General features: G+C 40.6%; 2 protein-coding genes across 2 annotated transcripts in view; both read left to right on the top strand.

Annotated features, from left to right (window-relative positions):
- Positions 1–472: 472 nt before the first annotated feature.
- LOC148363435 (general transcription factor II-I repeat domain-containing protein 2A-like) lies at positions 473–7,065 on the top strand. Its single transcript, XM_088341124.1, has 4 exons — positions 473–506; positions 3,015–3,124; positions 3,886–4,761; positions 6,901–7,065. Exons 1-4 carry the CDS (start codon positions 473–475, stop codon positions 7,063–7,065), a joined length of 1,185 nt encoding a protein of 394 aa, XP_088197250.1.
- Positions 6,923–26,816, top strand: part of LOC148363433 (fibroblast growth factor 6-like) — a 36,807-nt gene continuing 16,913 nt past the window's right edge. The window contains exons 1-2 of the mRNA XM_088341088.1: positions 6,923–7,642; positions 11,504–11,607. Coding sequence (XP_088197214.1) covers positions 7,294–7,642; positions 11,504–11,607 — 453 coding nt within the window. The 5' untranslated portion in view covers positions 6,923–7,293. The remainder of the gene's footprint in view (positions 7,643–11,503; positions 11,608–26,816) is intronic.

Below are 26,816 nucleotides of genomic sequence, written 5' to 3'. Positions count from 1 at the left end.
ATCATTTTTAAAGTTGATATCACCTTACTGTTACTTCTCTTCAATTTCCTGTTCTTTCTGTGTCTTTTGTTCCCTGCTCCATCCATTTTGCTCACTCAACTTTTCCCTTTCTGTACTTCACCTGTCGTTTCCGTTTTCCAACATTTTTGCCTCTTCTTCCCGTCTCAGGTCTGTTATTTCTTTCCTTGTTTTTCTAAGTCCTCCTGTGCGACTAACACTAAAGCTGTCCGTGACAGTGCTCCCTGTCTGTCTTAATTCCGTCATAACATCTCATCCTGTTTCTCTTTTTCCCTTCACGTTTACTTTATTTTCCTTCTCTTTCTCTTTTGCACTCTTTTTACCTTCTTCCTTCATTTTTTTCCTTCTCTCTTTTATGCTCGTTGCCTCTCTTTCTTGTCAGAAGGACCAGAACAGAACAGGAAACCCCAGAGCGTTTGTTACAGTTCTTTATTTAGAGCTAGCGGGAGACGCGATGGCCGTCGGACGTCAGCAGCGAAGCTGTGAAGGTAGCTTCGGAACACGTAGCCAATCGGAGTGCGGAAGTCTAGCAGGTCAAGTTACCGGGGCTGGAGAGAAGATCGTAGCGTGGGACGGAAGCAGGTCGGATCGGAGGCAGGCAGAATCAGGTAAACAGATCAAGAGGAAACAGGTAATCAGGAGAGTCATACAGGGTACAAACGTAATCCTCAGACGAAGAGTTCTGGGCTTGTTGGAGAAATTGGAGGTTCGATAATCGAGAGAAAAGTCTTCTCATATGTGGATAAGGATGGACAGGAGCCAGCCTCGTTCGGAGGGAGATGTCACTTTATTGATGCGTCAATGGAGATCTCAGAGAGCTGGGAACATGACAATGTATTTAAAGCTGGTAGTGACGATTAGGCTTCGATTGAGTACACCCCAAAAGGCGGTCCTGTATTACGTATCAAGTACAGAGCGTCCCGTCCCTTGCACGCTATCTTCAAGGAAACTTAATGTCTGCCAAGAGTATCTTCAAGGATGTCTACCCGACCTTTTCCCACACCTGTAAGCAAGTCTTTCTAAATTTCTACATGTATGCAAATCTATTCTACATTTCTACATGTATGCAAATCTATTCTACAAATGCAAGTGTATTTACCACAACAGGCTTAGCGTGCTTAAAAAGGGAGACAAATCAATCAGAGGGCGTCCTCGTGATTGCTCCAGGTGACTCGAGTTAGCAATCACGACATTTCTCTGCTCACTCACCTTCTCTTTCTGTCTTTCCTGCTCTTTTCTTCATCTACCTTTTCTCTCATTCTCCTTCAATTCATTTTATGTAATGGAGTGATTCATTCCTCTAACTCTAATTTTTTTTTCAAATTGTTAACCGCTAGCCTTCTGAGTTTCCCATCAAACTCATACTGTTTTGTCCGTGGTTTGATCCATGCGTTGATAAATTTTCTCCATTTGGTCTTCCACTAGTCTTTCCAATTTCAATGTCACAAATTTATCTGCCAATTTACTACATAAATCCCAATTATTACATTCTCTGTGTTGTCTCTAATGTTGAAAAGTGCAATTATTTATCCCAATCAACGCTATTAAGGTTAAACTCACTTAATTTCCTCATATTTAATTGCATTTTTCCTTTTTTATCGCACAGTGCTTCTACTGCCCACAGTGTTATTCAATTGTATCAGTAATAGCTTCCAGGATCCTACAATCGGACCCCATCCGTAATCATTTGTCTCCCTGTCAAACTCTCCGTCCATTCTATACTCTCTTCTTACTTTTCTCTTTCTTTCAGATTTTTATTCTTCACACTCCCTCTAGGTCCTCTTACTCAGTTCACAAACACATGGAGACAACACACATTAGTTCCTCACACCAAGCAACACACACGTAATGGTCAACACACCAAACAAACGCTTTTTTGTTTCTTTTTAGAACTTCACTTTGGAACCCATTTCCTTTCTCTTTTCCCTACCTTTTGGAACCCAGTTCCAATGCGGACTTTTTCGCAGAGGCTAATCCTTTCGCGGGCCTTGCACCCTCTTACTCTGTGGAGTATTCTAATTTAGGAGACTATATAACCCCAGGGACTCAAACCCACCACTCTGTAGAGTATTCTAATTTAGGAAGACTAGAACTTCCAGGGACTCAAACCCGCTAGAATTCGGGGATCGTCACCTCCCCGGGCCTCAAACGCAGCTTGTGTCCCAGACGCTCTGATAGCTCATCAGTTGATCAGTGGGGTCCGCCACGACCAACGAGAGTCCTCTTAATCCAAACGAATGCCCTTTTTCTCTTCACATTTCCTGTTATCTTATTCTTTTCCTCTTTTTACTGATTTATTTGCGCTACAGCCAGGTCAGGACACAACTTTTCGAATCTTCAATTTGCAGAATTCGACAGAGCAGGTTCTCCTTACGGCAGTGCGATGGCGCAGTGGTTAGCGCATGTGCGGCACAGTTCATGTCTTGGGAACCTCCTGCGTTGGTTCAAATCCAGCTCCAGACTTCCTGTGCGGAGTTTGTATGTTCTCCCCGTGCTTGCGTGGGTTTCCTCGGGCACTCCGGTTTCCTCCCACATTCCAAAAACATGCATTTCAGGTGAATTGGCCAGTCCAAATTGTCCCTAGGTGTGAATGAGCGAGTGAGTTGTCTGGCCCTGTGTGCCCTGCGATTGGCTGGCAACCAGTTCAGGGTGTCCCCTGCCCACTGCCCGATGATTGCCGGGATGAGCTCCAGCACCCCCGCGACCCTGCTAAGGATAAGCGGTGTAGCTAATGAGATGAGATGAGATTCTCCTTACCTTATTTTGTTGTGCCGGCTTGTGTCCTGATCCTGCTTCTCGTAAAGAAATCCTCAACTCCGAATTTTACTCCCTTCACACTCACACTTACAGACCAATAGGGAGTCCGCCTTGCATGGCTGCCTCACTCACTCACTTCCTCCTTTAACGTCTGACTCGTATCCTTATTTTATTCATCAATTTTAATGTTAAAAATGGTGTGCGAAACGATTTTAAGAACAAATGCTTGATGCCTCTAGGTCAGCCTGGTCCGATAGGGAGTCGTCTCCGGGCGGGCGGGCGAAGCAGGAGTTTGGAGACCCGCTTCCTCAAAGGGAAAACGCTGACGTCAGATTCCGTGGCGTCCTTGGTTCCGCGATGGCCGTCCGTTCAGATGTGATTCCCGTTCGAATTCAAATTATCTTAATTAAGTTATTTTAATGTAACAAAATTTGGTAATTTAGGTTTTTTTTATTTTAAATCTGTGTTTGAATTCAAATGAACCCCAGCTCAATTTCCCTTCTGAAGATGCAACTTGGTCTATTTTGGTCACTTTTACTACAATCCTTTTTCACTTAGTCTGAGACTCGAACCCTTTTTCACTTCGACAGAGTTTCTTATTTCGTGCTCTCGAACCCAGTCGAGGCTTTTTCTCTTTATGGCAGGACTCTCTGGCCTCCATTTCTCTTTATGGCAGGGGTGTCAAACATACGGCCCGCGGGCCGGAACCGGCCCCCAAGGAGGTTCGATCAGGACCGCAGGATAATTTGAAAGTGGAAAAAATGCATAAAAGACATGGAATTAATATTTTTAATTCGCTGCAATTCATGAATTATCCGCTAAGGGGCGCACTCTTTCCATCAGAATAGAAGACAAGCCGCATCACTGAGACAGACTGAAAACAGAAGACGGTATCAATGCGCCATCTGCTGCTTGTTACGACGTTGTTAATACCTTGGTCTCTACCTCTCCGCTACACCCTCATTAGCCAAAATGTCGTTATCCAAACGGAGAAAAGTAGATAAGGAGTGTAGAATTTTCAAATAAAAATGGACCACGTCCTATTTATTTACAGAGATGCACGGAAAACCTTTGTGCTTGGTGTGTTTGCAATAAGTTTCGGTATTGAAGGAATATAATATTCGACGCCACTACGAGACTCATCACAGCGAAAAATATGACGGCTTGCAAGGACAACTGAGAAGAGATAAGATTAACGAATTGCTGGCGGGTCTGAGGAAACAGCAGTCAACTTTCATCCAGAGCCGAGAAGTCAGTGGAGCAGCGGTAAAAGCCAGCTACCTAATTGCTAGCGAAATAGCATTAGCATCGAAGCCGTATTCCGACGGTGACTTTGTTAAACGATGCATGATGAAGGCGGCTGAACTTGTATGTCCCGAGAAGCGACAAGCTTTTGCCAATATTAGCCTGACGAGGAATACTATAGCAGAGAGGATTTCGGAACTATCGGCAGATTTAGACAGTCAATTGAAACAGAGAGTCAAGTCATTTATTGCATTTTCCGTGGCAATTGACGAGAGCACTGACATCACAGACGTGGCCCAACTGGCCATATTTATTCGAGGAGTTGATGAGACATTGACTGTTACTGAAGAGTTTCTTGAGTTGGTGCCAATGATGGACACCACAACAGCCGAGGACATTTTCGGCTCTGTCGTTGCTGCATTGGACAGAGTTGGAGTGGACTGGTCCCGCACTGTCAGCCTGGCTACAGACGGCGCGCCATCCATGGTCGGAAAGAAAGCAGGTGTCGCGAGAAAGTTCAAAGACAAAGTACAAGCCCTTAATGGAGGAGATCGTTTCTGGACATTTCACTGTATTTTGCACCAGGAGGCATTGTGTTGCAAGTCGCTGAAAATGGACCACGTCATGGAGGTGGTTGTTCGCACTGTAAATTTCATCCGGTCCAAAGGTCTGAACCATCGTCAGTTTGACAAACTTCTCAGCGACAGCAACATTACCCACAGCCTGCCATACCACACTGAAGTGAGATGGTTAAGCCGAGGCATTTCTTGATCTACGAGAGGAAATCGGACAGTTCATGGAGAAAAAAGGAAAACCGGTGTTGGAATTACAATCTCAGGAATGGCTACGGGACCTTGCATTCTTGGTTGATATTACTGAACACTTGAACAATCTGAACAAAATGTTGCAAGGCCGCAAAAAAGTTGTCATACAGTTTTCTGACAACATACATGCATTTAAGTTGAAGCTGACTTTGTGGGAGATGCAACTGGCAAATGGCAACCCTGCTCATTTCCCCTGTCTGAGAGATGTGTGTGTGACCAGACCTGATGCGGACATGAAACAGTACAAAGACAAAATTGCAGGACTACTGCGGGAGTTTGAGAAACGTTTTCAGGTATTTGGTGAACTTGAGACAGAATTTTCTGTTTTTTGCTCACCTTTCACAGTTAAAGCTACTGATCTGCCGGTCGAAATTCAACTAGAAATAATTGATTTGCAGTGTGATGCAGATTTGAAGGGCAAATTTGCCTCTGTAGGTCTGGACAGATTTTATCAGTATCTACTACCAGGGTACCCAAAATTAACAGCCCTGGCTGCTAAAATTTTGTGCATGTTTGGGACAACCTACCTTTGTGAACAAATTTTCTCAGTGATGAATATCAATAAAACAAAAATGCGTTCAAGGCTCACAAACAAGCACTTAAATGACTTTCTGAAAGTGACAGCTAGTCAGGACATGACACCTGGTGTTGATGCACTTGTACAGGCCAAAAGATGCCAAGTTTCAGGAACAAATACAAGTCCAGACTAGACTAACACCTTTAAAATGCTGCCTTAGATACTGTTTGCATTGAAAGAATACAGCTCTGTGAAGATGAATCCTTACTGTGGTGATTTAAAAAATGTGCACTTTAATGTTAGTCAGCAGCTTCAAAACAAAAGTTGTGTGATGGAATTCTACTGTTCATACAACTCCATAAATTTTCAGTATGTATTGTATGTGTATGTATGTTTCATGTATGAAGTTTACAGATTTACAGGACAGGCGAACACTTTCTTCATTACACATTTAAAATCACCCTAGTTTGTAAGGTGTACGCAGGGATTAAATTTGGATTTTATATGCGTATGTGTAAGTGTAAGTGGTTTAAAAATTCCTTTCTTTAAAAGTCTCATTTAATCTTAAAGTGCATTACTATATTTTTCAGTACCAATTAAAGTTTTGTGCCTTTAGTGTGATCAGTTGCAATGCATATTTGTGAATGATAAAAGTAAATTGCACATTTGTCAAAGGAATTATGAGGTGTTTTATGAAATGTTTTGTAAAAGGATAGTTCATTAAATTTCAATATTTTCCTAATGTTCTTGTGCTTCTTTACACCAAAACAAAGGAAAGACATGATATTTTTGTTATTTATAGCAGAGTATGGTATAATTTTAATGGTCCGGCCCACTTGACATCTCCCTAGGCCATATGTGGCCCACGATGCGAAATGAGTTTGACACCCCTGCATTACACTTTGTGGTTAGCAGAAACAATATCACTACACCATGCCAAGTTTTCACTCATTTATTTCTATTAGAGTACACATACACCTACATATGTAGAAGAAGAAGCATATAACTTATTAGACAATGATGCATTCTATTCAACACTTAATAATTCTGAAAGGGGAGCAGGGGGCAGTGGGGGTGCTAGGAATCAAATAGACTTAACCACCCAACACTACGTCCTTCACATTTTTTTAATCTAGCGTTTTTCATCATACGTAAATTTATCCTCTCCCTGTATTAGGGAAAAATTGGTCTTAAAAATGCTATAACTCTCGGGGGTGCTTGGCTTGAATTTTGGGATGAGCCCCCCCAAAAACGGACTGTTTACACCCATGCTTTGAACCAAATGGATGGATTTTCACACGGCCCACTCGATTTTCTTCAGAATCACTGGTGCAGGCACAGAGATTTCTTTGCTTCAAAAAAGTGCCTCCGCAGGAGCCCTGTCATTGCTCTCCAGTGACAAGTGGGACTCTTTTTACACCTTCTTTCTAAATAAGGAAGCAGCCTGACAGACACATGACCACCGACCCAATTTGGGTTTGCCCTGAGAGCTCACTCAACCCCCCCATGGCACTTTCTTTCTCTATCTCTCTCTCACAGCCTGATCCAATGTTCAAGGGGCTCTTCTGTAGCCATCACCGCCAGCCTCGGTTTGATTTTAGGAGCCTGGAGATCCAGGGAGGATGCTGGTCTCTGGTTTCGGTGAATTTCTTCCAAGTCTTCATTTTGGTCAAAGAACGGGAGGGAGCAAGTGCACGCGTGTAGGGGGGGTAGTGAGAGAGGTGTGGAGGTAGTAGCTGCAAAACATGGTAAGCAGCACCAGCACCATCACCTCCAGCATCGTCTCCTCTCCTCCTCTGCGCCCTGGCTTACGTTTCATGTCCTGCGCAGCTCCCGAAATAACCCTCAGCCAGCATGCCGAAGGGAGAAAAACAAGAAGAGCGATATTTTTAGGCTCATTAATTTGGACCACGTGGTCTAAAGGTAAAGCGGATGGCTGGAGCTCACAGGCTCCTCGTCAGTATGTCCTGCGAGGCCGGCACGCCGCACTGGACCCTGACGGCGGCGGTTCTCCTCAGCCTCCTGATTGGAATCGTGTCGGCTTCACCGCCCCCGAGTGGCCAGCCCAATGGAACCCTGTTGCTGGGGAAGCGCTGGGAAACGCTCTTCTCGCGCTCTGTGCTGGGGATCTCCGGGGAAAAGCCCGAGCTCAACTGGGAGAGTGACTACCTGCTGGGGATCAAGAGAGTGCGCAGGCTGTACTGCAACGTGGGAATTGGCTTTCACCTCCAGGTTCTCCCAGACGGCAGGATCAACGGCGTCCACCACGAGAACCAGTACAGTGAGTCGAGTCCTCCCCCTTGTTGTTTCGCTTGATCGTGTGTGTGTCATCGTCCCGGCGGGTGGGGGTGAACCCAAAGACAGTTCTATTCAAATAAAAAAATGGGTCGAGCAATCGCACCCTCCCCCCTCTGCTCTTCCTTTCCGAGCATGTCATGAATGTAAAGACGCTTTTAGACACAACTTATTTTTACACCACAGCCCCACGAGAGCAATGCCGTGCAAATGGTGCAATCACGCCACAAACACACTCAATCAATCAATTCATCAATGCTCGTCGATTAAAAGGATGCAGAACAAAGAATCTCGCGCTGTGCAAGATTACAACGGCTCAGAAAGCGCAGTAAGAGTAAAAAGCCATGTAGGATATATAAAATACCTGTCAACCTCAGCCAAATGCTCCCCTTATTAACAGTCAGAGATGTATTTGTATGTATTTATTATTATTCAGCCAGTATCAACCATCAACATGATATCTACCGGAAATCATTTTGTCACGCGAAGCTATCGACGTGACTCGTCGCCTTCGATCGGCGCCGGGTTTTTAGACCCAACTGCTGTGTTGGGAGTTATTAGGTGACCAAACACCCCCAGTTCCAACCTTTAATGCCAACCGCCAAGCAGGGAGGCAATGGGTACCAATGTTGTAAGTCTTAGGTATGACTCGGCCGAGGCTTGAACCAGCGACCTCCCAGTCTCGGAGCGGGCGCCCTACCATCTAGGCTACCGAGCTGATGATGGGCCGGGAAGCCAAAAATTGTACTCAAGTAAAAGTACTTTTATTTCAGAACAATTTGCCCCAAGGAAAAATAAAAGTAGTTATCCAAATAATTACTAGGGTAAAATTAAAAAAAGTACTTGGTCAAAAAAAACCTCCTCAAGTACTAAGTAACTGTAGCAATGTCTTATTTATTGATTTATTTATTTTAAAACAACGATTCAATCGAATATTCAAAATCAATTCATTGAACAATACATTGCATTTAATTCAACGATAGACTAAAATATTCAAGGTCAATTCACGTACTTTAATAAAGAATTAAATTATAATGGTATAAATCAAACAAATAAATTAAGAACAAGTAGCAAATTTAAAGCGCCACCGTATCTGCATTCAGTTTTACTTTGTAGATCAGGGGTCTCCTACGTGGTGACCGCAGGCAACTTGTATGAGAACCCTCTCTAAGGTACACCTGGGGGGCCCGTGGACCTGTTTTGAAAATATCTCACCAGTACTGGGTCATTTTCTACTTAAATTATCTTTTTTTTTAGTGGTTAACTGAGTCTATTTAACCCTACTTCCAATAATTAACTAATCAACTGCCAAGTTAACTACTAATTGTGGAAAAAGGAGGATAGATGTCTACCTCATTCAATGGCATTAAATTCAAAATGGATCTCTGGTGTATGTTACCGTTATTGGCAGTTAATTAGATAAGGAAATTAGTTATGTACCTACTAGTTACTTGGACATGCTTTTTGCTGGCTAGTATATTGTGATATTTAACTCATTCACTGCCATCTCAAGTAACTCATTGTTAGCTTAGTTAAATAGAAAATAGTGGGTTGACATTTAACCTGTCAATGGCAAATTTAAAATCAATCAGTGACGTCTGTAATCATTATTGGTAGTGAATGAGTTAACCTAGTAATCAGCTGGTAAAGATATAGTATTAGTATGATATGTTTTTTTGTTTTTTTTTTAGAAATTCATATAAAACTAGGTGCCTGTTGCGCTAATTAGTAACAAAAAGTAGCTCTAAGCTTGAAAAAGGTTGGAGACCCCTGTTGTAGAAATATGTAAACATGGCCACCCTTCAATCCTATTTAGTGTTGTGTTTCTGGAGTATGAAAGCTGTATCTTGCTTTGTATCCAAATAAGTAGAAAACATTAAAAAAAATAATGGCGTAACGCTCCATGTTGTATTGAGAGTTGAGTTACAAAATGTTAACAATAATGCTTACTGATAAGAGTAATTGCATTCCCGGAACAAGTTATTTTGTAATGCGTTACTTGCAACACTGCTTAATAATGATAGTAATTCCCCTTATTAAGCAATAATGAACCTTGCAACCACAACAGGGCACTTATCTAATCAAAGCAAGACAAACTATATAGAATGAAGGTCTCAAACTTGATTTTTTTGGGTGCTTTCAGACCTTGGGTCTGGTTGGGAAGGTTGGGCCGCATCCAGGTTTATTAAAAATATACCACTTCTAGATATCTTTTAGGAAAAATAACCTATACAAATAAGTTCCAAAAGTAAAAAATAAAATATAGTAATGCCTAAGTTATCGCAGTTAATAAGGACCAGAAGCCCCATTGAAAAGGGAAAATCAGCAAAGTAGCGTCACACCTTCATAAAAGCTTACAAGGGCCAAACTTACCTTGAGAGGACGTCTTTATCGACTGAAAGTATCTGACTGTAACAAAATCAAACCAAATGAAAACACAGTGCACAGATTTGCACTTGGAAGAATGGTCTTTATTGTCATTATACAAAAGTACAACAAAATTGGAGGTCTTCTCCTTTCAGATTAAGAAAGTGATTTAGAGAGCACCTGGCTAGCTGTATGCTAGCGTCAGGGTAACCTTGTATAGAGCCAGGTTTCGGCGATGATTAAAATACTGCTGTCCCGAATGTAGCAGTTTCCCATGAGTTGTAGCTTCAGGTATTTAATTTAACTTTGTCCGCCTAATTTTTAAAAAAATGTGGCTATTTTCAAAGAATATAATATCAAAAGGCACTGCCTGACATAACATGCACACTACAATAAGGTAACTAGAAACAAACGCTGTTAAAACGTAAAGCAACTGGAAGGTGTTTTAACGGCAGAGCAGCACTTTTTCACGGGACCCTGCGAGTCAAATGAAAATGCTACGAAGGCGAGCTACGAGGTTGCAAAGCTGATTGCCAACCACTGCAAACCTTTGACAAAGGGTTGATTAATTAAAGACTATGAGTCTAACGATATGGATTTTTTTTTTAGGGCTGATACCGATACCTATTATTAGTATTAGGAAGAGGGCGATAACCAATATTGAAGCTAGGGGAAAGACTGTTGTAAATTCAAATACATTTTTAAGAGTTCTCTGAAACCTTTTACAGTAAATACATTTGAACATTAACACAACTAACATGACTAATCGTTCACTTAAACCAAAAACTAACAGTGCAGTAAATAAAATTGGGCTTAGCAGCAATTGGTATGAAAGTACATAAATACTTAAATAGTTTCCTGATGTTTCTTTTTTTTTTTTTTAAATAACAAGCAAGAAGATTTAAATTAACTTAAAAAAATAGTGCAAAAAATTAGGGAGGAGGAGGGCAGGGGAAGATGAGGGCAGGGAAGGAGGAGGGCAGGGGGAATGAAGGGGAGTAGAAGAGAGCAAGAGAAAGCCTCGGCTGTACAGTATTCTGTGGCTTGAAAATTGGGCAAAAGAATGAAATGAAATGATCTGCATTTATATAGCGCTTTTCAAGTCAATGACTTCCCAAAGCGCTTTGCAATGTGCTCCACATTTCCCAATAGCAGCCTTGCAGCCATGTAATAAGCTAACCTGCTTATTGGGGGTTCAGTGTCTTACCCAAGGACACTTCGACATGTAACAAGGACGAGCCGGGATTCGAACTGGGATCCCTTGATCCCAAGACGAGCGCTCTACCTCCTGAGCTACTGCCGCCACTGTCAAATAGTCAGCTCTCATATTTTCAGCTTGCCAAATCTGGCTCGCTTTCTGAAAAGTTTTGACGCCCCTTGGTGCACACAATTTGAAATGATATTAAAAAACTTTGAAAAAAGGATAAACAGTATAAGTTGATAGGTATGAAATAATGTAATCCGTGGTGCATCCTTTTAGGTCTTATTGAGATCTCCACCGTGGAGCGAGGAGTGGTGAGCCTGTATGGGGTCAAGAGTGACTTGTATGTCGCCATGAACAGACGAGGGAGGCTTTATGGGACGGTATGTATAAGCACCCAGGAACCTCTCACCCCATTTTTATTCTAGCATGACCAGTGATGATATGCATGTGCCACAATCATTAACACATCCCAACGTTTCCATTCGCAACGCTGAGAAGGAAGAAAATTAAGTGATCGATCTAAGCCTGTGTTTATATGACAGACCGCTTGAGAAGTAAATTGCTCTCACTTATAATATGATCCACATGCATAACTATATTCTCATACAGATTCAGTCTTACCCATGCACAAACACTGTTATACTCTCATACATACTATTTTCCCAAACACATTAAAAACCAGGGGTGTCAAACTCATTTTAGCTCAGAGGCCACATGGTAGAAAAAAAACTCCCGACTGGTACATTAAAAAAAAGGAAGAGAGAGAGAGAGATAGAGAGAGAGAGAGAGAGAGAGAGAGGGAGAGAGAGAGAGAAAGAGAGAGAGAGAAAGAGAGAGCGAGAGAGAAAGAAAGAGAGAGAGAGAGCGAGATAGAGAGAGAGGGAGAGAATGAAAGGAAGATAAATAACAAAAGGAAGAGAGGAATAGAAACATACAAAGAGAGAGAAATAAAGGGGAAGATAGAGTAGAAAGAAAGAGAAAAAGAAAGAGAAATAAAGGGGAAGATGGAGGAGAAAGAAAGAGAAAAAGAGAAAGAGAGAGAAAAAGACAGCGAGAAAAAGAAAAGCACATGAAAAACAGAAAAAAACACAGAGAAAGAGAAAGAAAAAACAGAGCGAGAAAGAAGGAGGTATAAAAGAAAGAACAAAATAAAGAAAAGAGAGGAAGAAAATGGAGAAACAAAGAAATAGAGAGAGACTGACACAAGGCAGACACAGAGCAAGAGAGAGAGAGAGAGAAAGAGAGAGAGAGAGAGTGAGAGAGAGAGAGAGAGAAAGAGAGAGAGAAAGTGAGAATCAAAAGTAGAGAGAATGAAAGAGTGACAAAGAGAAAGATGAAGAGAAAAGCGGAAATGAAGATTGACATAAAAAGAGATAGAGATAATTAGATAGAAGAGAAAGAAAGAGAAACAAAGTGAGAAAAGGTCAGCAAGAGAAAGAAAGGCACAGGGATTAAGAGGAGAAAACAGAGCAAAAAAGAAAGGTATAAAAGAAAGAACAATATAAAAAAGAGGAAAGAAGGAAGAAACAAAGAAAGAAAGAGAGAAAGAAAGAAAAAGAGTAAGAGAGAAAGAGAGTGTGTGTGAGAGAGAACAAAAGGTAGAGAGAATAAAAGGAAGATAAATAACAAAAGGAAGAGAGGAATAGAAACAAAAAGACTGAGAAATAAAGGGGAAGATAGAGGAGAAAGAAAGAGATAAAGAAAGAGAAATATGAAATGAAATGAAATGATCTGCATTTATATAGCGCTTTTCAAGTCAATGACTTCCCAAAGCGCTTTACATTGTGCTTCACATTTCCCAATAGCGGCCGTGATGTGTGCAGCCATGTAAGGCGCTAACCTGCTTATTGGGGGTAATTGAGGGTTCAATGTCTTACCCAAGGACACTTCGACATGTAACACGGACAAGCCGGGATTCGAACTGGGATCCCTTAATCCTAAAACGATCGCTCTACCTCCTGAGCTACTGCCGCCCCAAATAAAGGGGAAGATGGAGGAGAAAGAAAGAGAAAAAGAGAAAGAGAGAGAAAAAGACAGTGAGAAAAAGAAAAGCACATAGAAAAACAGAAAAAAACACAGAGAGAAAGAGAAAGAAAAAACAGAGCGAGAAAGGGGGTATAAAAGAAACAACAAAATAACGAAAAGAGAGGAAGAAAATGGAGAAAGAAAGAAAGAGAGAGAGACTGACACAAGGCAGACACAGAGCAAGAGAGAGGGAGAGAGAGAGAGACAGTGAGAATCAAAAGTAGAGAGAATGAAAGAGAGGGACAAAGAGAAAGATGAAGAGAAAAAAGGAAAGGAAGATTGACATAAAAGAGATAGAGATAAATAGATAGAAGAGAAAGAAAGAGAAACAAAGTGAGAAAAAGTCAGCAAGAGAAAGAAAGGCTCAGGGATTAAGAGGAGAAAACAGAGCAAAAAAGAAAGAGGTATAAAAGAAAGAACAATATAAAAAAGAGAGGAAGGAAGGGAGAAACAAAGAAAGAAAGAGAGAAAGAAAGAAAAAGAGAAAGAAAGAAAGAAAGAAAGAAAGAAAGAAAGAAAGAAAGAAAGAAAGAGAGAAATAAGGAGAAAGAGTGAAAGAGAGAAAGAGAGTGTGTGAGAGAGAACGAAAGGTAGAGAGAATAAAAGGAAGATAAATAACAAAAGGAAGAGAGGAATAAAAACATAAAAAGAGAGGGAAATAAAGGGGAAGATAGAGGAGAAAGAAAGAGAAAAAGAAAGAGAAATAAAGGGGAAGATGGAGGAGAAAGAAAGAGAAAAAGAGAAAGAGAGAAAAAGACAGTGAGAAATAGAAAAGCACATAAAAAAACAGGAAAAAACACAGAAATAAAGAGATAGAAAAAAACAGAGCGAGAAAGAAGGAGGTATAAAAGAAGGAACAAAATAAAGAAAAGAGAGGTAGAAAATGGAGAAAGAAAGAAAGAGAGAGAGACTGACACAAGGCAGACACAGAGCAAGAGAGAGGGAGAAGAGAGAGAGAGAGAAAGTGAGAATCAAAAGTAGGGAGAATGAAAGAGAGGGACAAAGAGAAAGATGAAGAGAAAAATGGAAAGGAAGATTGACATAAAAAGAGATAGAGATAAATAGATAGAAGAGAAAGAAAGAGAAACAAAGTGAGAAAAAGTCAGCAAGAGAAAGAAAGGTACAGGGATTAAGAGGAGAAAACAGAGCAAAAAAGAAAGAGGTATAAAAGAAAGAACAATATAAAAAAGAGAGAGAGAGAAAGAGGGAGATAAGGAAAAAGAAAACATGAAGAGAAACACAAATAGAGATAAAGTGAAAGACAAAGAAAGAGAAAGACAGCCCCCCCCCCGCGACCCTAATAAGGATAAGCGGTGCAGAAAATGAGATGAGATTTATTTATATATTTATTTATTTGAAGGGGCGTCGCTACTTCGCAGATTTTCACTTTTAGCGGGTGGTTTTGGTCCCCATTAACCGGGTCTAAAAAATAATAATTAAAAAAAAAATATATACATATATATATTTATTTTTTTATTTTTTTTGAAGGTGCGCCGCACAAGACTCTAACAAAACCTTTAAATACCCAACCTCAGAACTTTTTTTTTGGAAACAGGAAGACATTTTTAAAAAGAGGCAAAAAGGAAAAAAAGGATAAAAAAAAAAGGTAAGGGAAAAATGCAAAAAGGGAAAATGGAAGAAAAAATATGGTAAGAAAGAAAAGAAAGAAATTGAAGAGAAAAAGATAAAAACGAAACAAAAAATGCAAATTTCTCTTTTTACTTTTCTTTTTTCTTCCCCTTTATTATTTTTCTTTTTTTTTTCTAGAGTTGTACTTTTTGCCTTACTTCTTTTTTTCTTTTTACTCTTTCCTTTTTAGTTTTTTAATTTCTTTTTTTTTCTATTTTTTTCATTATTTGGGATTTTATTTCTCTTCTTTTCAAAAGTAAAAAGGTGTGTTTCGATCACTTTGAGTCACCCCTATTTTGTCTTCTTCCGTTGTGCTATAGCAGTTGTTTTTGGTGGCACAAAAGAATACAGAGACATCTAGTGGGAAAATAATACACACCATTCCTTTAGATTAAAACGGGGGCCTCAAACTATCATCCTGGGGGCTGTAATTGGCCTTGAGTTTCAGCCCGCTGTTCCAAATAATGGTGTACATCAGTTCTAAGTGCTGACACCGAGGCCTTCACGGGGCCCTAAGCAAAATTTGATTTTGGGCCTCTTATTTCTTGATCATTTACATACCTAATAGAACTCATTCCATCTTCTAATCCAGGGGTGGCCGCATCGGGTTCAATGGCCAAGGACAAGGATCAAATTTTTTTATCGGGAATATTTACATAGTATAGTTCTTTTGAACCAGATAAGTCTCATCAAACTAGTTTTTAGAAACGATCGCAATTAAGGCAAAATAATAACAATATTATAGGTAGGTGTTTTAAGCACCTCGTTTGATATTTAGTTTTCAGGCGTTACAGTAGTTCTACTTTTGTAAAAGTATTTTTTAATGATATCTGTAGTCGGATTACAGTTGAAGTTCAGTAGTTTTTTTAAGTATTACTATAGTTTGATTTTTGTACTCTTTCCGTAGTAGTTTTTTGGGTAGTTTTTCCATATTATTAAATTCCTAGTATTTCTGTAGTATTCTTGTTGTATTACGATAGTACATTTTCTTTTGTATCATGTCTGTCGTATTTTTGCAATATTACAGTGCATGTTGTGTTTTTGCAGTAATTCTGGATTAATATTTCTGAAGTATTTTGTAGCATGGTATTTTCTAATTATTTCCATATTAACTTTTTTTTCCCAAATGAAAGCAAAATAATGTAAGCACTATATTTTATATTTAGTTTTGTAGTGCTTCTGTAGTATTTCTATAAAAGGTTTTTGTTGTAGACACACGAAAGTGATAATGGGGACAAAGTTGGCACCAAAACTGTTAACTGCTTTTTAGGGCCCCCTAGTGCTTAGGGAAGCAGCCGCTTAGTTCGCTTATGCCTTGGGGCAGCTCTGGCCGGTAAGATGTCTCAAAATGCATGCACACTGCAACAACCAGGCTCATCCTCTTCTCTCAGAGACAAGGAGACAATAGTATAAGGTCAACATCATTAATAAGCTATAGAATATAAGTGTGTTTTAAGCCTAGATTTAAACGGGCCTGAGGTTGCAGATCGATTCTCAGAGGGCAGAGAATTCCACTACTCCAGGGCCTGAGCCTCATGTTGTGTAAATTAATTGCACATCTCTGGTCTTACTATGTTTTATGTATTTTTTCTTATTATTCAGCTCAGGGATGCCCGCAATACATTTTTAAATATGTCATTAAAAAAAGCGTTCCCTCTGGCTGCTAGACGGCAGTAAAGGATACACTCTCAACTTAAGTAGGCCTAGCCTAGTAGTCCTGATCTGATGTAGTCTAATCTTATTGCCCATGCACTGCTAAAACCTTTACTTTGTATTGATTTTTTTATTCCTTTCAAATCAGTAGGGCAATAATGGTAAATATTCTTTTTTTCTCATAGCTTCCCCATCAGTTTGTATTGTGTGTTGAGTTGGTTGTGGTGTAAAATTGCATTAATGGAACTGTACAAATAGACCAGTAAATGCATTCGATGCCAGACATAAAAAAAAATTTTTTCTCCTATTTTTGTGACCAAATGTATGACGCATGAAAAAAAAATCCCTTGTCATCAGTGATTATAACATGTAGGGTAGGCCAGTGAATTTCAACTGTGCCACGACAAACTAGTGTGCCGTGAGAGATCGTCAGGTGTGACGTGAGAAATGATCCAATGTCACTTTTTAAAATATTTTTTTATAAAACATATATGAATCATTTTCTGTAAATATTATGTGATTGTCAAGTGTCTGTGCTGTAAAAACTGGGGGTATAATAAATTATATTGTAATTCAACATACAGTTCAGTGTCGTTTTATAACATTTTTGGTTAGTGGTGTGCCGCAAACATTTTCCAATATAAAAAACATGCCCTGGCTCAAAAAAAGTTTAAAAACACTGGGGTAGGCTACTAAAGTATGCTGATTTATACAGCATACTTCCAAAACACAATGGTAAACTAAAAAAAAGATCAAGTTCACTGTCTTTTGCTGATGTGGCCTACCTGGGAACATAAGGTCTGGATCTTAGGCACTCATCTCAGTTGTGCTATACCAGGGGTCTCTAACCTTTATCAAGCTGAAATACTTTTCGTTCCTAATTAGCGCAAAGCGCAACCAGTTTCATATAAACGTCTAAAATAGCAACTTAGCAAGATGGCTTGCTAAATGGCTAAAGAGGTACTTTCATAGTTAGCTACAAAGGTAAACAGGTAAAACATTAAAAGGAAGTTAGATAGCTACATAAAAGAGGGAAAAAAAACATCTTGATAGCGGGATAGGAAGCTTAGCACAAAGCTAGATAGATAGCTGAAGAGAAGGCCAAGATTTAGCTTGATAACTAGCAAAATAGTGCAAAAATAAAAGCAGGCCCAAACCGTGATGCTTGCCACCACCATGTTTGACTGTGGGAATGGTGTGTTGAGGGTGATGATCTGTGCTCCTTTTAACCCAAGCATAACGTCTTGCATTGTTGCCAAAAAGTTCGATTTTGGTCTCTCAGACCAGAGCACCTTCTTCTAAATGTTTGGTGTGTCTCCCAGGTAGCTTATGCCAAAATTTAAATGACACTTTTTATGGATATCTTTAAGAAATTGCTTCCTTCTTGCCACTCTTCCATAAAGGCCAGATTTGTGCAGTTTACGACTGATTGTTGTCCTATGACAGATTCTCCCACCTCAGCTGTAGACCTATGCAGTTCATCCAGAGTGATAATGGGCCACTTGGCTGCAGTTTTCTCCTTGTACGAGCTGAAAGCTTAGGGGGATGGTCCGATCATGGTAGATTTTCAGTGGTCTTATACTCCTTCCATTTCAATATTATTGGTTGCAAAGTGCTCCTTGGGATGTTTAGAGCTTGGGAAATCTTTTTTTTTATCCAAATCCAGCTATAAACCTCTCCACAACAGTATCTCGGACATGCCTGGTGTGTTCCTCGTTCTCCATGATGCTCTCTGCGCTTTAGACAGACCTCTGAGACTATCAAAGTGCAGGTGCATTCATACAGAGACTTGATTACACACAGGTTGATCCCATTTATCATTGTTAGTCATTTAGATCAACATTGAATTACTCAGAGATACTCACTGAACTTCTGGACAGAGTTTGCTGCACTGAAAGTAAAGGGGTTGAATAATTTTGCACATCCACTTTTTTGTTAAAAAAGTTTAAAATATCCAATAAAGTGTGTTCCACTTCACGATTCTGTCCCACTTATTGTTGATTCTTCACCAGAAATTACAGCTTTATATCTTTATGTTTGAAGTCTGAAATGTGGCAAAAGGTCACAAAGTTCAGGGGGTCCAAATTGTTTCGCAAGCCAGTGTACATCATAAAGCAAAGGAGGAACAGTTAGGATCAGAGGCTTTTCAATTCATGATCATCTATTAATAAGTAGCAGAGTAAAGGACTATTTTGTAAAAACATTTGAGTCACACAATTTTTTCAAAAACGCTTTACAGTTCTCTTTACAGAGTACGCTTAAAGAATAACCCACAGATTTCAGGATTTAATTTTATACTCGTAAATACAGCTTAGATGCAAGTATATACGGTAGAGAGAATATCTACAAAAAAAATATCGGTGTCCTCATACATGTGCTTGAGACGGCGCTACCGTAACTGTACTCATTTGTATTACGGCTACCCTTCTTAACCATTGCAGGCAAATTGGGAATTGTAAATTACTTCATGAGTTACTTAGGAACAATTCACATTCAATGGCTTTCATATTTTCTGATTTGCTTCGCTTAAGAAGCAGAGTAACGCACCGTGTTGTAACAACAGATGAGTTAAAACATTTAATTAATGACGCTTTACTTTACTCATTATTGAGTATAGTACCGTACTTTCCGCACTATAAGGCGCACCTAAAAGTCTTAATTTTTTTCAAAAGCTGACCATGCGCCTTATAACACAGTGCGCCTTATATATGGCTCAATATTAAATTCGCAAGGTCTCGCAACTTACTCAACAGCCGCCGACTCGATTTTACCCCGAACGTGGAGTAGTCCGCGGTGTATGCTGGGATTTATATACCGGCGTTTCATTGGCTAACCAATGTGTCAATCATCATTTACATACCTAATTGGTATAATGGCGGCGCCCTCTGTTGGCTGCGGCTGCATCGACTCGCTACAACGGGTCAGGTGTATCGACATTTCGTTCTGTGTACATTGTTACAAAGAATGACAATACAAAGGAAATTATTATTATTATTATTATCATTTGAATCGATCACTATTGTCTGAAGTTATACGGAGCCTCGGATTGGCTAGATGGCCAAAACAAACCCTGCAATCGGCCGAGTTTAGCAATGGCGTAGCAAGTCCGTGGTGTATGCTGGGATTTATATACCGGCGTTTCATTGGCTAACCAATGTGTCACTCATCAATTGAATCGATCACTTTTGGCTGAAGTTATTCGGAGCCTCGGATTGGCTAGATGGCCGAAACAAACCCCGCAATTGGCCGAAAAAGATGTGTCAATCATCAGTTAAATCGATCGCTATTGGCTGAAGTTATTCAGAGCCTCCAATAGGCTAGATGGCCAAAATAAACCCTGCAATTGGCCAAGTTTAGCAATGGCGTAGCAAGCTTAGCAAGCTTGCTAAAGTACACCATAAAGAAACATGTTTTATTAGTCTGTATTTGCAAATAATTTACTCTCCTGGATTTACTTCACTAACGGTTGTAAGAAGACCATGATTGCGTATCATTATTGAACGTGAGAACTTAGGTGAGTTATGCGGCTTTATATTTTCATCATTTTAGAACGATCTTGATGTTGCTGTGATGAGTTGAGTGAATTAAACTCAATTCCAAGTGTTTATTGTCATATGCACAGTAAAGTTGTGAGCGAAAAAGAAAATAGAAACATAGAAATGTTTGGCATTTCTTGAATCCCAAGACTTCAACCTTCCGAATGATATTTGAAATGACGCATTTACACGTTTTTGCTTCTTTGCAAGCTTTGGGAATGTTAAGGAGGTAATCAGTTTGACTGAATCATCTGACTGTTTTATCGGCGTTCCCATTGTAGCGCCTTATAATCCGGTGCGCCTTATCTATGGAAGATATAGGACCAAAAACTATTTTTTGGGGGTGCGCCCTATAACCCGGTGCGCCCTATAGTGCGGAAAATACGGTAATTGTGTTCCAGTAACGTGTTCCTTTGCAACAAGTTATTAGTAAAAGTTAGATACCATTCAGCATGCGTGCATGTTATATTATTATTCTCATCTCATTAGCTGCACCGCTTATCCTCAGTAGGGTCGCGGGGGTGCTGGAGCCCATGCCAGCAATCATCGGGCAGTGGGCAGGGGACACCCTGAACTGGTTGCCAGCCAATCGCAGGGCACACAGGGACAGACAACTCGCTCACTCATTCACACCTAGGGACAATTTGGACCGGCCAATTCACCTGAAATGCATGTTTTTGGAATGTGGGAGGAAACCGGAGTGCCCGGAGGAAACCCACGCAAGCACGGGGAGAACATACAAACTCCGCACCGGAAGTCAGGAGCTGGATTTTAACCCACGCAGGAGGTTCCCATGACTTGAACTGTGCCGCACATGCGCTAACCACTCCGCTGCCGTGCTGCCTCTATATTATTATTGTTTATTTTAATATTCATTGCACTCTTTGTTTAAAGAATTCCAACCAGAACTGGACTAACTGTGGTGTCATGTAATACACTCCCCTTTCTGCGGTGTCGCTGTATACTAATGCGCAGCCTTGTACTTGTGCTTGAGAACTACCGAAGAAGAAGTTAAGTAAACACTCTATGAATGTACCGTCCGTGCCTGTCTCTGAATCCGACTACAACCCTACTACATACACAACATATTGGCGACGAGGATGACTTGGATCGGAATCTCACAACCCCTTGCTTTGCTTGAAACCCCGGGTGAGCCTACGATGTTGTACACCACGTGGATTCAGATGTTCGAAAATTACCTGCTAGCATTGACTGCTAACGAAATGCCGGACAAACGAAAACACGCACTACTGCTGCACTGTTTAGGCACAGAAGGGCAGAGAATTTTTCTTTCCCTTCCCGACACTGGCACTTCTTACAAATCTGCCTGTGATGCGCTAGAAACTTTCTTTGTACCGAAGATTAATGTCGTTGCTCAGCGTACCAAGTTCCGTCGGCGTGCTCAGAGACCGGGCGAGACCACTGCTCAGTTCATTGCCGCATTGAGGGAATTAATTGCTAACTGTGACTTCGGCACGTTTGCTGATGATATGATTAGGGATCAATTCATTGAGAAGATGTCCTCTTCGAGAATCAGAGAACGCTTGTTGTTGGAAACGGACTTAAAGCTTGACAAAGCTATCGCAATTGCTACACAAATCAAATCCGCTATTTCAGAAGCTAATGCTATTGCTCCCGTGCACGTGCCCGACGTTCCTGTGAAGTTCGTGCAACAAAGAGATAAAAGGAATCAGAGCAGTACGCATACACAGCACTCGAGAGATAAAAGAAATCAACACAAAACCTGCTACCGTTGTGGCTCCAACTCTCATCTAGCAAATGACCCCAAATGCCCTGCTAAAAATGCAAAATGCAACCAATGTGAAAAAATTGGACATTTTAGTAAAGTGTGCCGCAGCGCAATTCCTACTCGATCAGTAAGAGAAGTTACTGTCCCAGAACTTACTGTGTGTCATGTAGCCCCTACAGCTGCAGTCCCAAAGCGCCTTACGTGTACAGTTGCTCTCCATGCGAATGATGAACAGTCTATTACTACTGACCTGCTTGTGGACACTGGTTCAGCAGTCTCAATTCTGCCAGAGAGAATTTACAGACAATCATTCATGCACTTGCCTCTCTCAAAGCCTACTGTACGTCTGGTGACCTACATGAAGAAGCCAATTTCAGTGTTGGGCTGTCTTCAACTTACTGCTACATACTGCAACCAGAGTGCACATACTGACTTCTACATAGTTCCTGACGGTACTCCACTACTGGGAATGGACCTGTTCACTGCACTTCGCCTCCACATACAAGATGGGCAGATTGCAACACCTGCCGCATCGGAGATGAGTCACACTGTCAACACTACAAATGCTCTAGGCGTTGCTACAGGTTTTCTACACAAAGTTAAAGTGCGTGCAGACGTCCCGCCAGTCCAGCAAAAGCTACGCAGACTCCCATATGCCGTGCGTGACAAGGTGTCTGAGGAGCTGACGAAACTGGAAAATGATGGCATCATGGAGATGGTGGCTGCTGTGTCTCCTGATTTTGCTGCAGTCACTGCTGATGAGCTCTCCAGTGCGTGTGAGGAATGTCCAGTGCTACAGAAGGTGCGACACTACATGCAGAAGGGATGGCCTCGTACTGCAAAAGGCCTTGACCCCCTCATCGTGCCATACTTCCGTGTGCAAAATGAGCTTGCCTTGCAGAACAGTGTCATTGTGCGTGGCACTCATCGTGTTGTGATACCACAACAGCTACAGGAAAAAATGATCCAACTTCCTCATGCTACACACCAAGGGATCGTCCGCACAAAACAAAGACTGAGAGACTTGTACTGGTGGCCTGGAATGGATTCTCAGGTTGAGCTCGCCATCAAATCATGCACCACCTGCTTGCAGCATGACAAAACCGCAACCACACGTACTGCCCCATTACAGCCTGTGCCTACCCCAACTGCTGCCTGGGAAAAGGTTGCTGTGGACATTGTTGGTCCTATTCACTCTGCGCCTGCTGATTGCCGCTTCGCCATCACCCTCATTGACTATTACAGCCGATGGCCTGAGATTGCCTTCTGCTCAAATGTTACTTCTGCCTCTGTTATGACTTTTCTTTCCATTGTTTTTAGCAGAGAAGGTAATCCACAGGAAATTGTTACTGACAATGGCCCTCAGTTCGTGTCGACCGAGTTTGAAGCATTCCTTAGTGACAGGAACATCACACACCGTCGCAGCTCTGTGTACTACCCACAAGCCAACGGTGAAATTGAGCGTTTCAACAGAGTCTTCAAGGACTGTCTACAAACAGCCAACATCGAAGGTAAACCACTGAAAGCCTTCTTCACTGAGTTTTTACAGACTTACAGAGCCACGCCACATGCCGTGACTTCAGTATCCCCCGCTGAACTGTTGCATGGTAGACTACTGAATACAAAGCTTCACATCACAGGTCTTCACTCCATGCGTCCCACTGCTGACAAAGGCAACATGCTACAAAACATACAAAACAAACAACGGAAGTCCAAACGATACACCGACAAACGTCGCGGTGCAAAATCACCCAGCTTCCAGATTGGCTCTGCGGTTCGCATCCGCAAACCTGGAATCATTGCCAAAGGACACTCAAAGTTCACCAAGCCACTGACAGTGGTAGCCCAAAAGGGTCCAGCCACTTATCTGCTGTCTGATGGAAAGGTGTGGAATGCTTTCCACCTTGCCCATTCTTCCACCTGTGCTGCTGCTTCAGCGCAACAGCCTCCTGATAATGATGCTTGCCTCCTGCCAAGCGACCAAGGTGCTGAGCCACCTGAACCTGAAACTGTGCTCTCACCACATCCCTCTCCGAGTGCACAGAGAATACGACATGCTCCTGCATGGCTTCAAGATTACGTGACTTAAAAAAAAAAAAAAAAAAAAAAAAGATACAGAAAGATGTGGTGATGTTTAAAAAAAAAAAAAAAAAAAAGATGAATGTTCATTGTTTAAAAAAATTGTCATGTTTGTTTATGATGTGATCATCATACAGTCTGTTTAAGTTTACAAGGTTTACACACTTTTGCTTACCGATATTGACAGTATAGTTCCTTACAATATTGCTTACCTTTGATAAATATTTACCTCTAATCTGGTAATGAATATTGAAATGTATGTTTTCTATAAGCTCATACTTACCGAAGACTTATTGCGTATTTTAGATTCATGCTACTGTTTGTGTCCTATTCTAACAAAAAGGGAATATGTGGTGTCGTGTAATACACTCCCCTTTCTGCGGTGTCGCTGTATACTAATGCGCAGCCTTGTACTTGTGCTTGAGAACTACCGAAGAAGAAGTTAAGTAAACACTCTATGAATGTACCGTCCGTGCCTGTCTCTGAATCCGACTACAACCCTACTACATACACAACACTAACCATCTGTCAAACACTTAACTCAGTGTTTCATGAACATATTGTCTGGCTCAAAAGCACTTGACTTGAGTCTGAAGGATTTTTGAGCATTTAAGCTGTAACATTGATGTTGTCTGTTTAATTACAATACCATGTTTGTTTCCGACCAGTGTTGGGCATGTTTAATGCTGGGGTCCCTGATCGGGATGAATGGGAGATTTCCCGAAGGGCCGGCTTATGTCAAGGTCACGTTTGGGCTGGCTGAAAGAGAAAACATATTTTAACATGTATTTGTCACTTGCACTATCTAACTTTACTTTTGCATTCATTCTCTAGTCAGCTATTTAGCCACATTCAGCGCAACAGATAAGGTGGGTTTTACCATCTGGGGGAATTACCCTCTCCCAAATATGAAGTTGGCTTGGCCAAAAATCACTTTTCTGTTTTGTAGCGGTAAAATGAACACAGAACAACGCAAATTATATGAGTCCGGTACGATAGAGGGATGAAAGGTGTTATGTGCCGTGGAGCTGGAAAAGCCAGGAAAAGAAAAAGCAACACTTTAAAACAAAGACTATTGTCATTCATTTCAGCGTTGCTAGGAATCAAATGGACTGAACTATTTCAAGGCAGTAGACGCTGCGTTTTTCACATTTTTCTTTTGTTTTACTTTTTCTTTATTATAGTATATTATATATTTTATTGAGCATTTGTAATTAGATTTAAGCCTGTCGTGTACTAAAAAGTGAATATTTTTGTTGGGCTGGTTACGCTAATGGCTGACTAGCACTATACAGTATTAGCAACTAGCATAGCAGCTCTTTTTCATTCAATGGTCATGTCATGGGGATTTTCATATAAAGGAAATGTGATTTTTGGAAATTCAAGATTACTGACAGAGCAAAAAATGTTTCTCATCATAATTCAATATATTTCTTAGGTTTTCATTAGTTTGCAATATGCGGGATTTGAACACTTGTAAACCTCCAATCAGTCCTGTCCTCGGCGTGAAGTTTATTTGTTTCGGCCCGCCATCCATTTCAATTTGAAACCCCCTGCTGTAGATAGAATATCAACTTGAGGCTAAAATCCAGGCAAGATAATAAACATATCCTGCCTTTTTGCTTTAACTTGTTTTTGTGCATTAGGTATTATGCACGACTGATGCATGAATTTTGCAAGAACATTTCAGGACCCGATGTTTCCGGTGACGTGAACACATGATGTTGGGATCATTTGGGAGCCGCTTACACTCTCGATTGCTGGAAAAAAAGCAACACAAAGAAGTTGGCAAAGATCTGATCAAAGCCATTCCTGCCATTTAGTGGGGATTTATCAAAATATTCCTAGAGGCTTGATACTTACTTTTTTTTTTTTTTAGAGTAAAACAAAAATCACATTTTTCCGTTTTGGCACTCAGGGACAAAGCTTTTCAAAACATATTTATTTATACACTGCACAGAATGAGAACACCTCAACCTTTAATGGCGGGCCATCAAACAGTTGATAAAAAAATGTGTCTTCACAATGTCATAGGTCGCTGACTTTCATCATGCCACATAACATTGGAAAGCTTAAACTCTTGGGATTCATGAAATGATGACAATTTTTAAAATGTAATCATCACAGAAACATCACGATCAGCCTGAAACAGGATACCCGAAAACTATAAAGCCAGATAGCTCACCAATACATCCACTTGTAATGAGATGAATGAGATAGTTATCTGCAAACATGGACTCATTACATCCAGAACCATCCAGTGAATCCAAATGTGTAAAATATTTACTCCAAAACACACAATGCCGACAGATAAAATGCGCCGAAAGGCATTTCTTCATCGTTGGACATTCCTTGTCACAATCTGTCTGTTCCACCACAAGATTCCCATTTGCAAATAAACAGATGCGTAGATGTCTTTCCGATATGGCCGTTAGCCTCTGACCATTTTATTGACATATTTCTCGGCCAATACCAGTAAAATACCAAGCTCCAGATGTTTTATAGCTGGATACTGGAGCTCTCAAAATGCTTTGACATGCCTTTAGAGAAATGTGTTAAATATAATGTTTAGTTTTTCAGATTGAGATCAAATTTGACAAAGTACCGTATTGCTTCAAGCTGTTGTCTCACCTGTTTTTCAGCAAAGATGCCCATGCTCGCTCATCTGCAGGCATTTGAATAAAAACCTTCTATTTTTGTGTTCCAACTTTGATTACTTAGTGATAATAGAACTTGCAGTGATTATTTCTGAGTGTTACCATTCAAAAGAGACCAAAACTGTTCGTATTCTTCAATTGAACAGCGTTCAATTTACTTTATGTACATCTTAGATTGGGATACTTGGAAATATTACAGGAAGGTTGAGGGTATCAACAAATCTCTATTTATATTTATTTGTATATATGTATATATATAT

Source organism: Urocampus carinirostris, chromosome 7, assembly GCF_059441175.1.
Source record: "Urocampus carinirostris isolate Australia breed hairy pipefish chromosome 7, RoL_Ucar_1.0, whole genome shotgun sequence".
Taxonomy (NCBI): Eukaryota; Metazoa; Chordata; class Actinopteri; order Syngnathiformes; family Syngnathidae; genus Urocampus; species Urocampus carinirostris.
Note: the sequence above shows the minus strand (reverse complement) of the source record. Positions and strands in the feature narration are given on the sequence as shown.

Coding starts and splice junctions, on each gene's coding strand:
- LOC148363435 (XM_088341124.1), top strand. CDS start 473: ATGGCCGTCGGACGTCAGCAGCGAAGCTGTGAAG. Junction 507..3,014: donor TCAGCAGCGAAGCTGTGAAG/GTAGCTTCGGAA, acceptor TGATGCCTCTAG/GTCAGCCTGGTCCGATAGGG. Junction 4,762..6,900: donor GCCTGCCATACCACACTGAA/GTGAGATGGTTA, acceptor TCTCTCTCACAG/CCTGATCCAATGTTCAAGGG.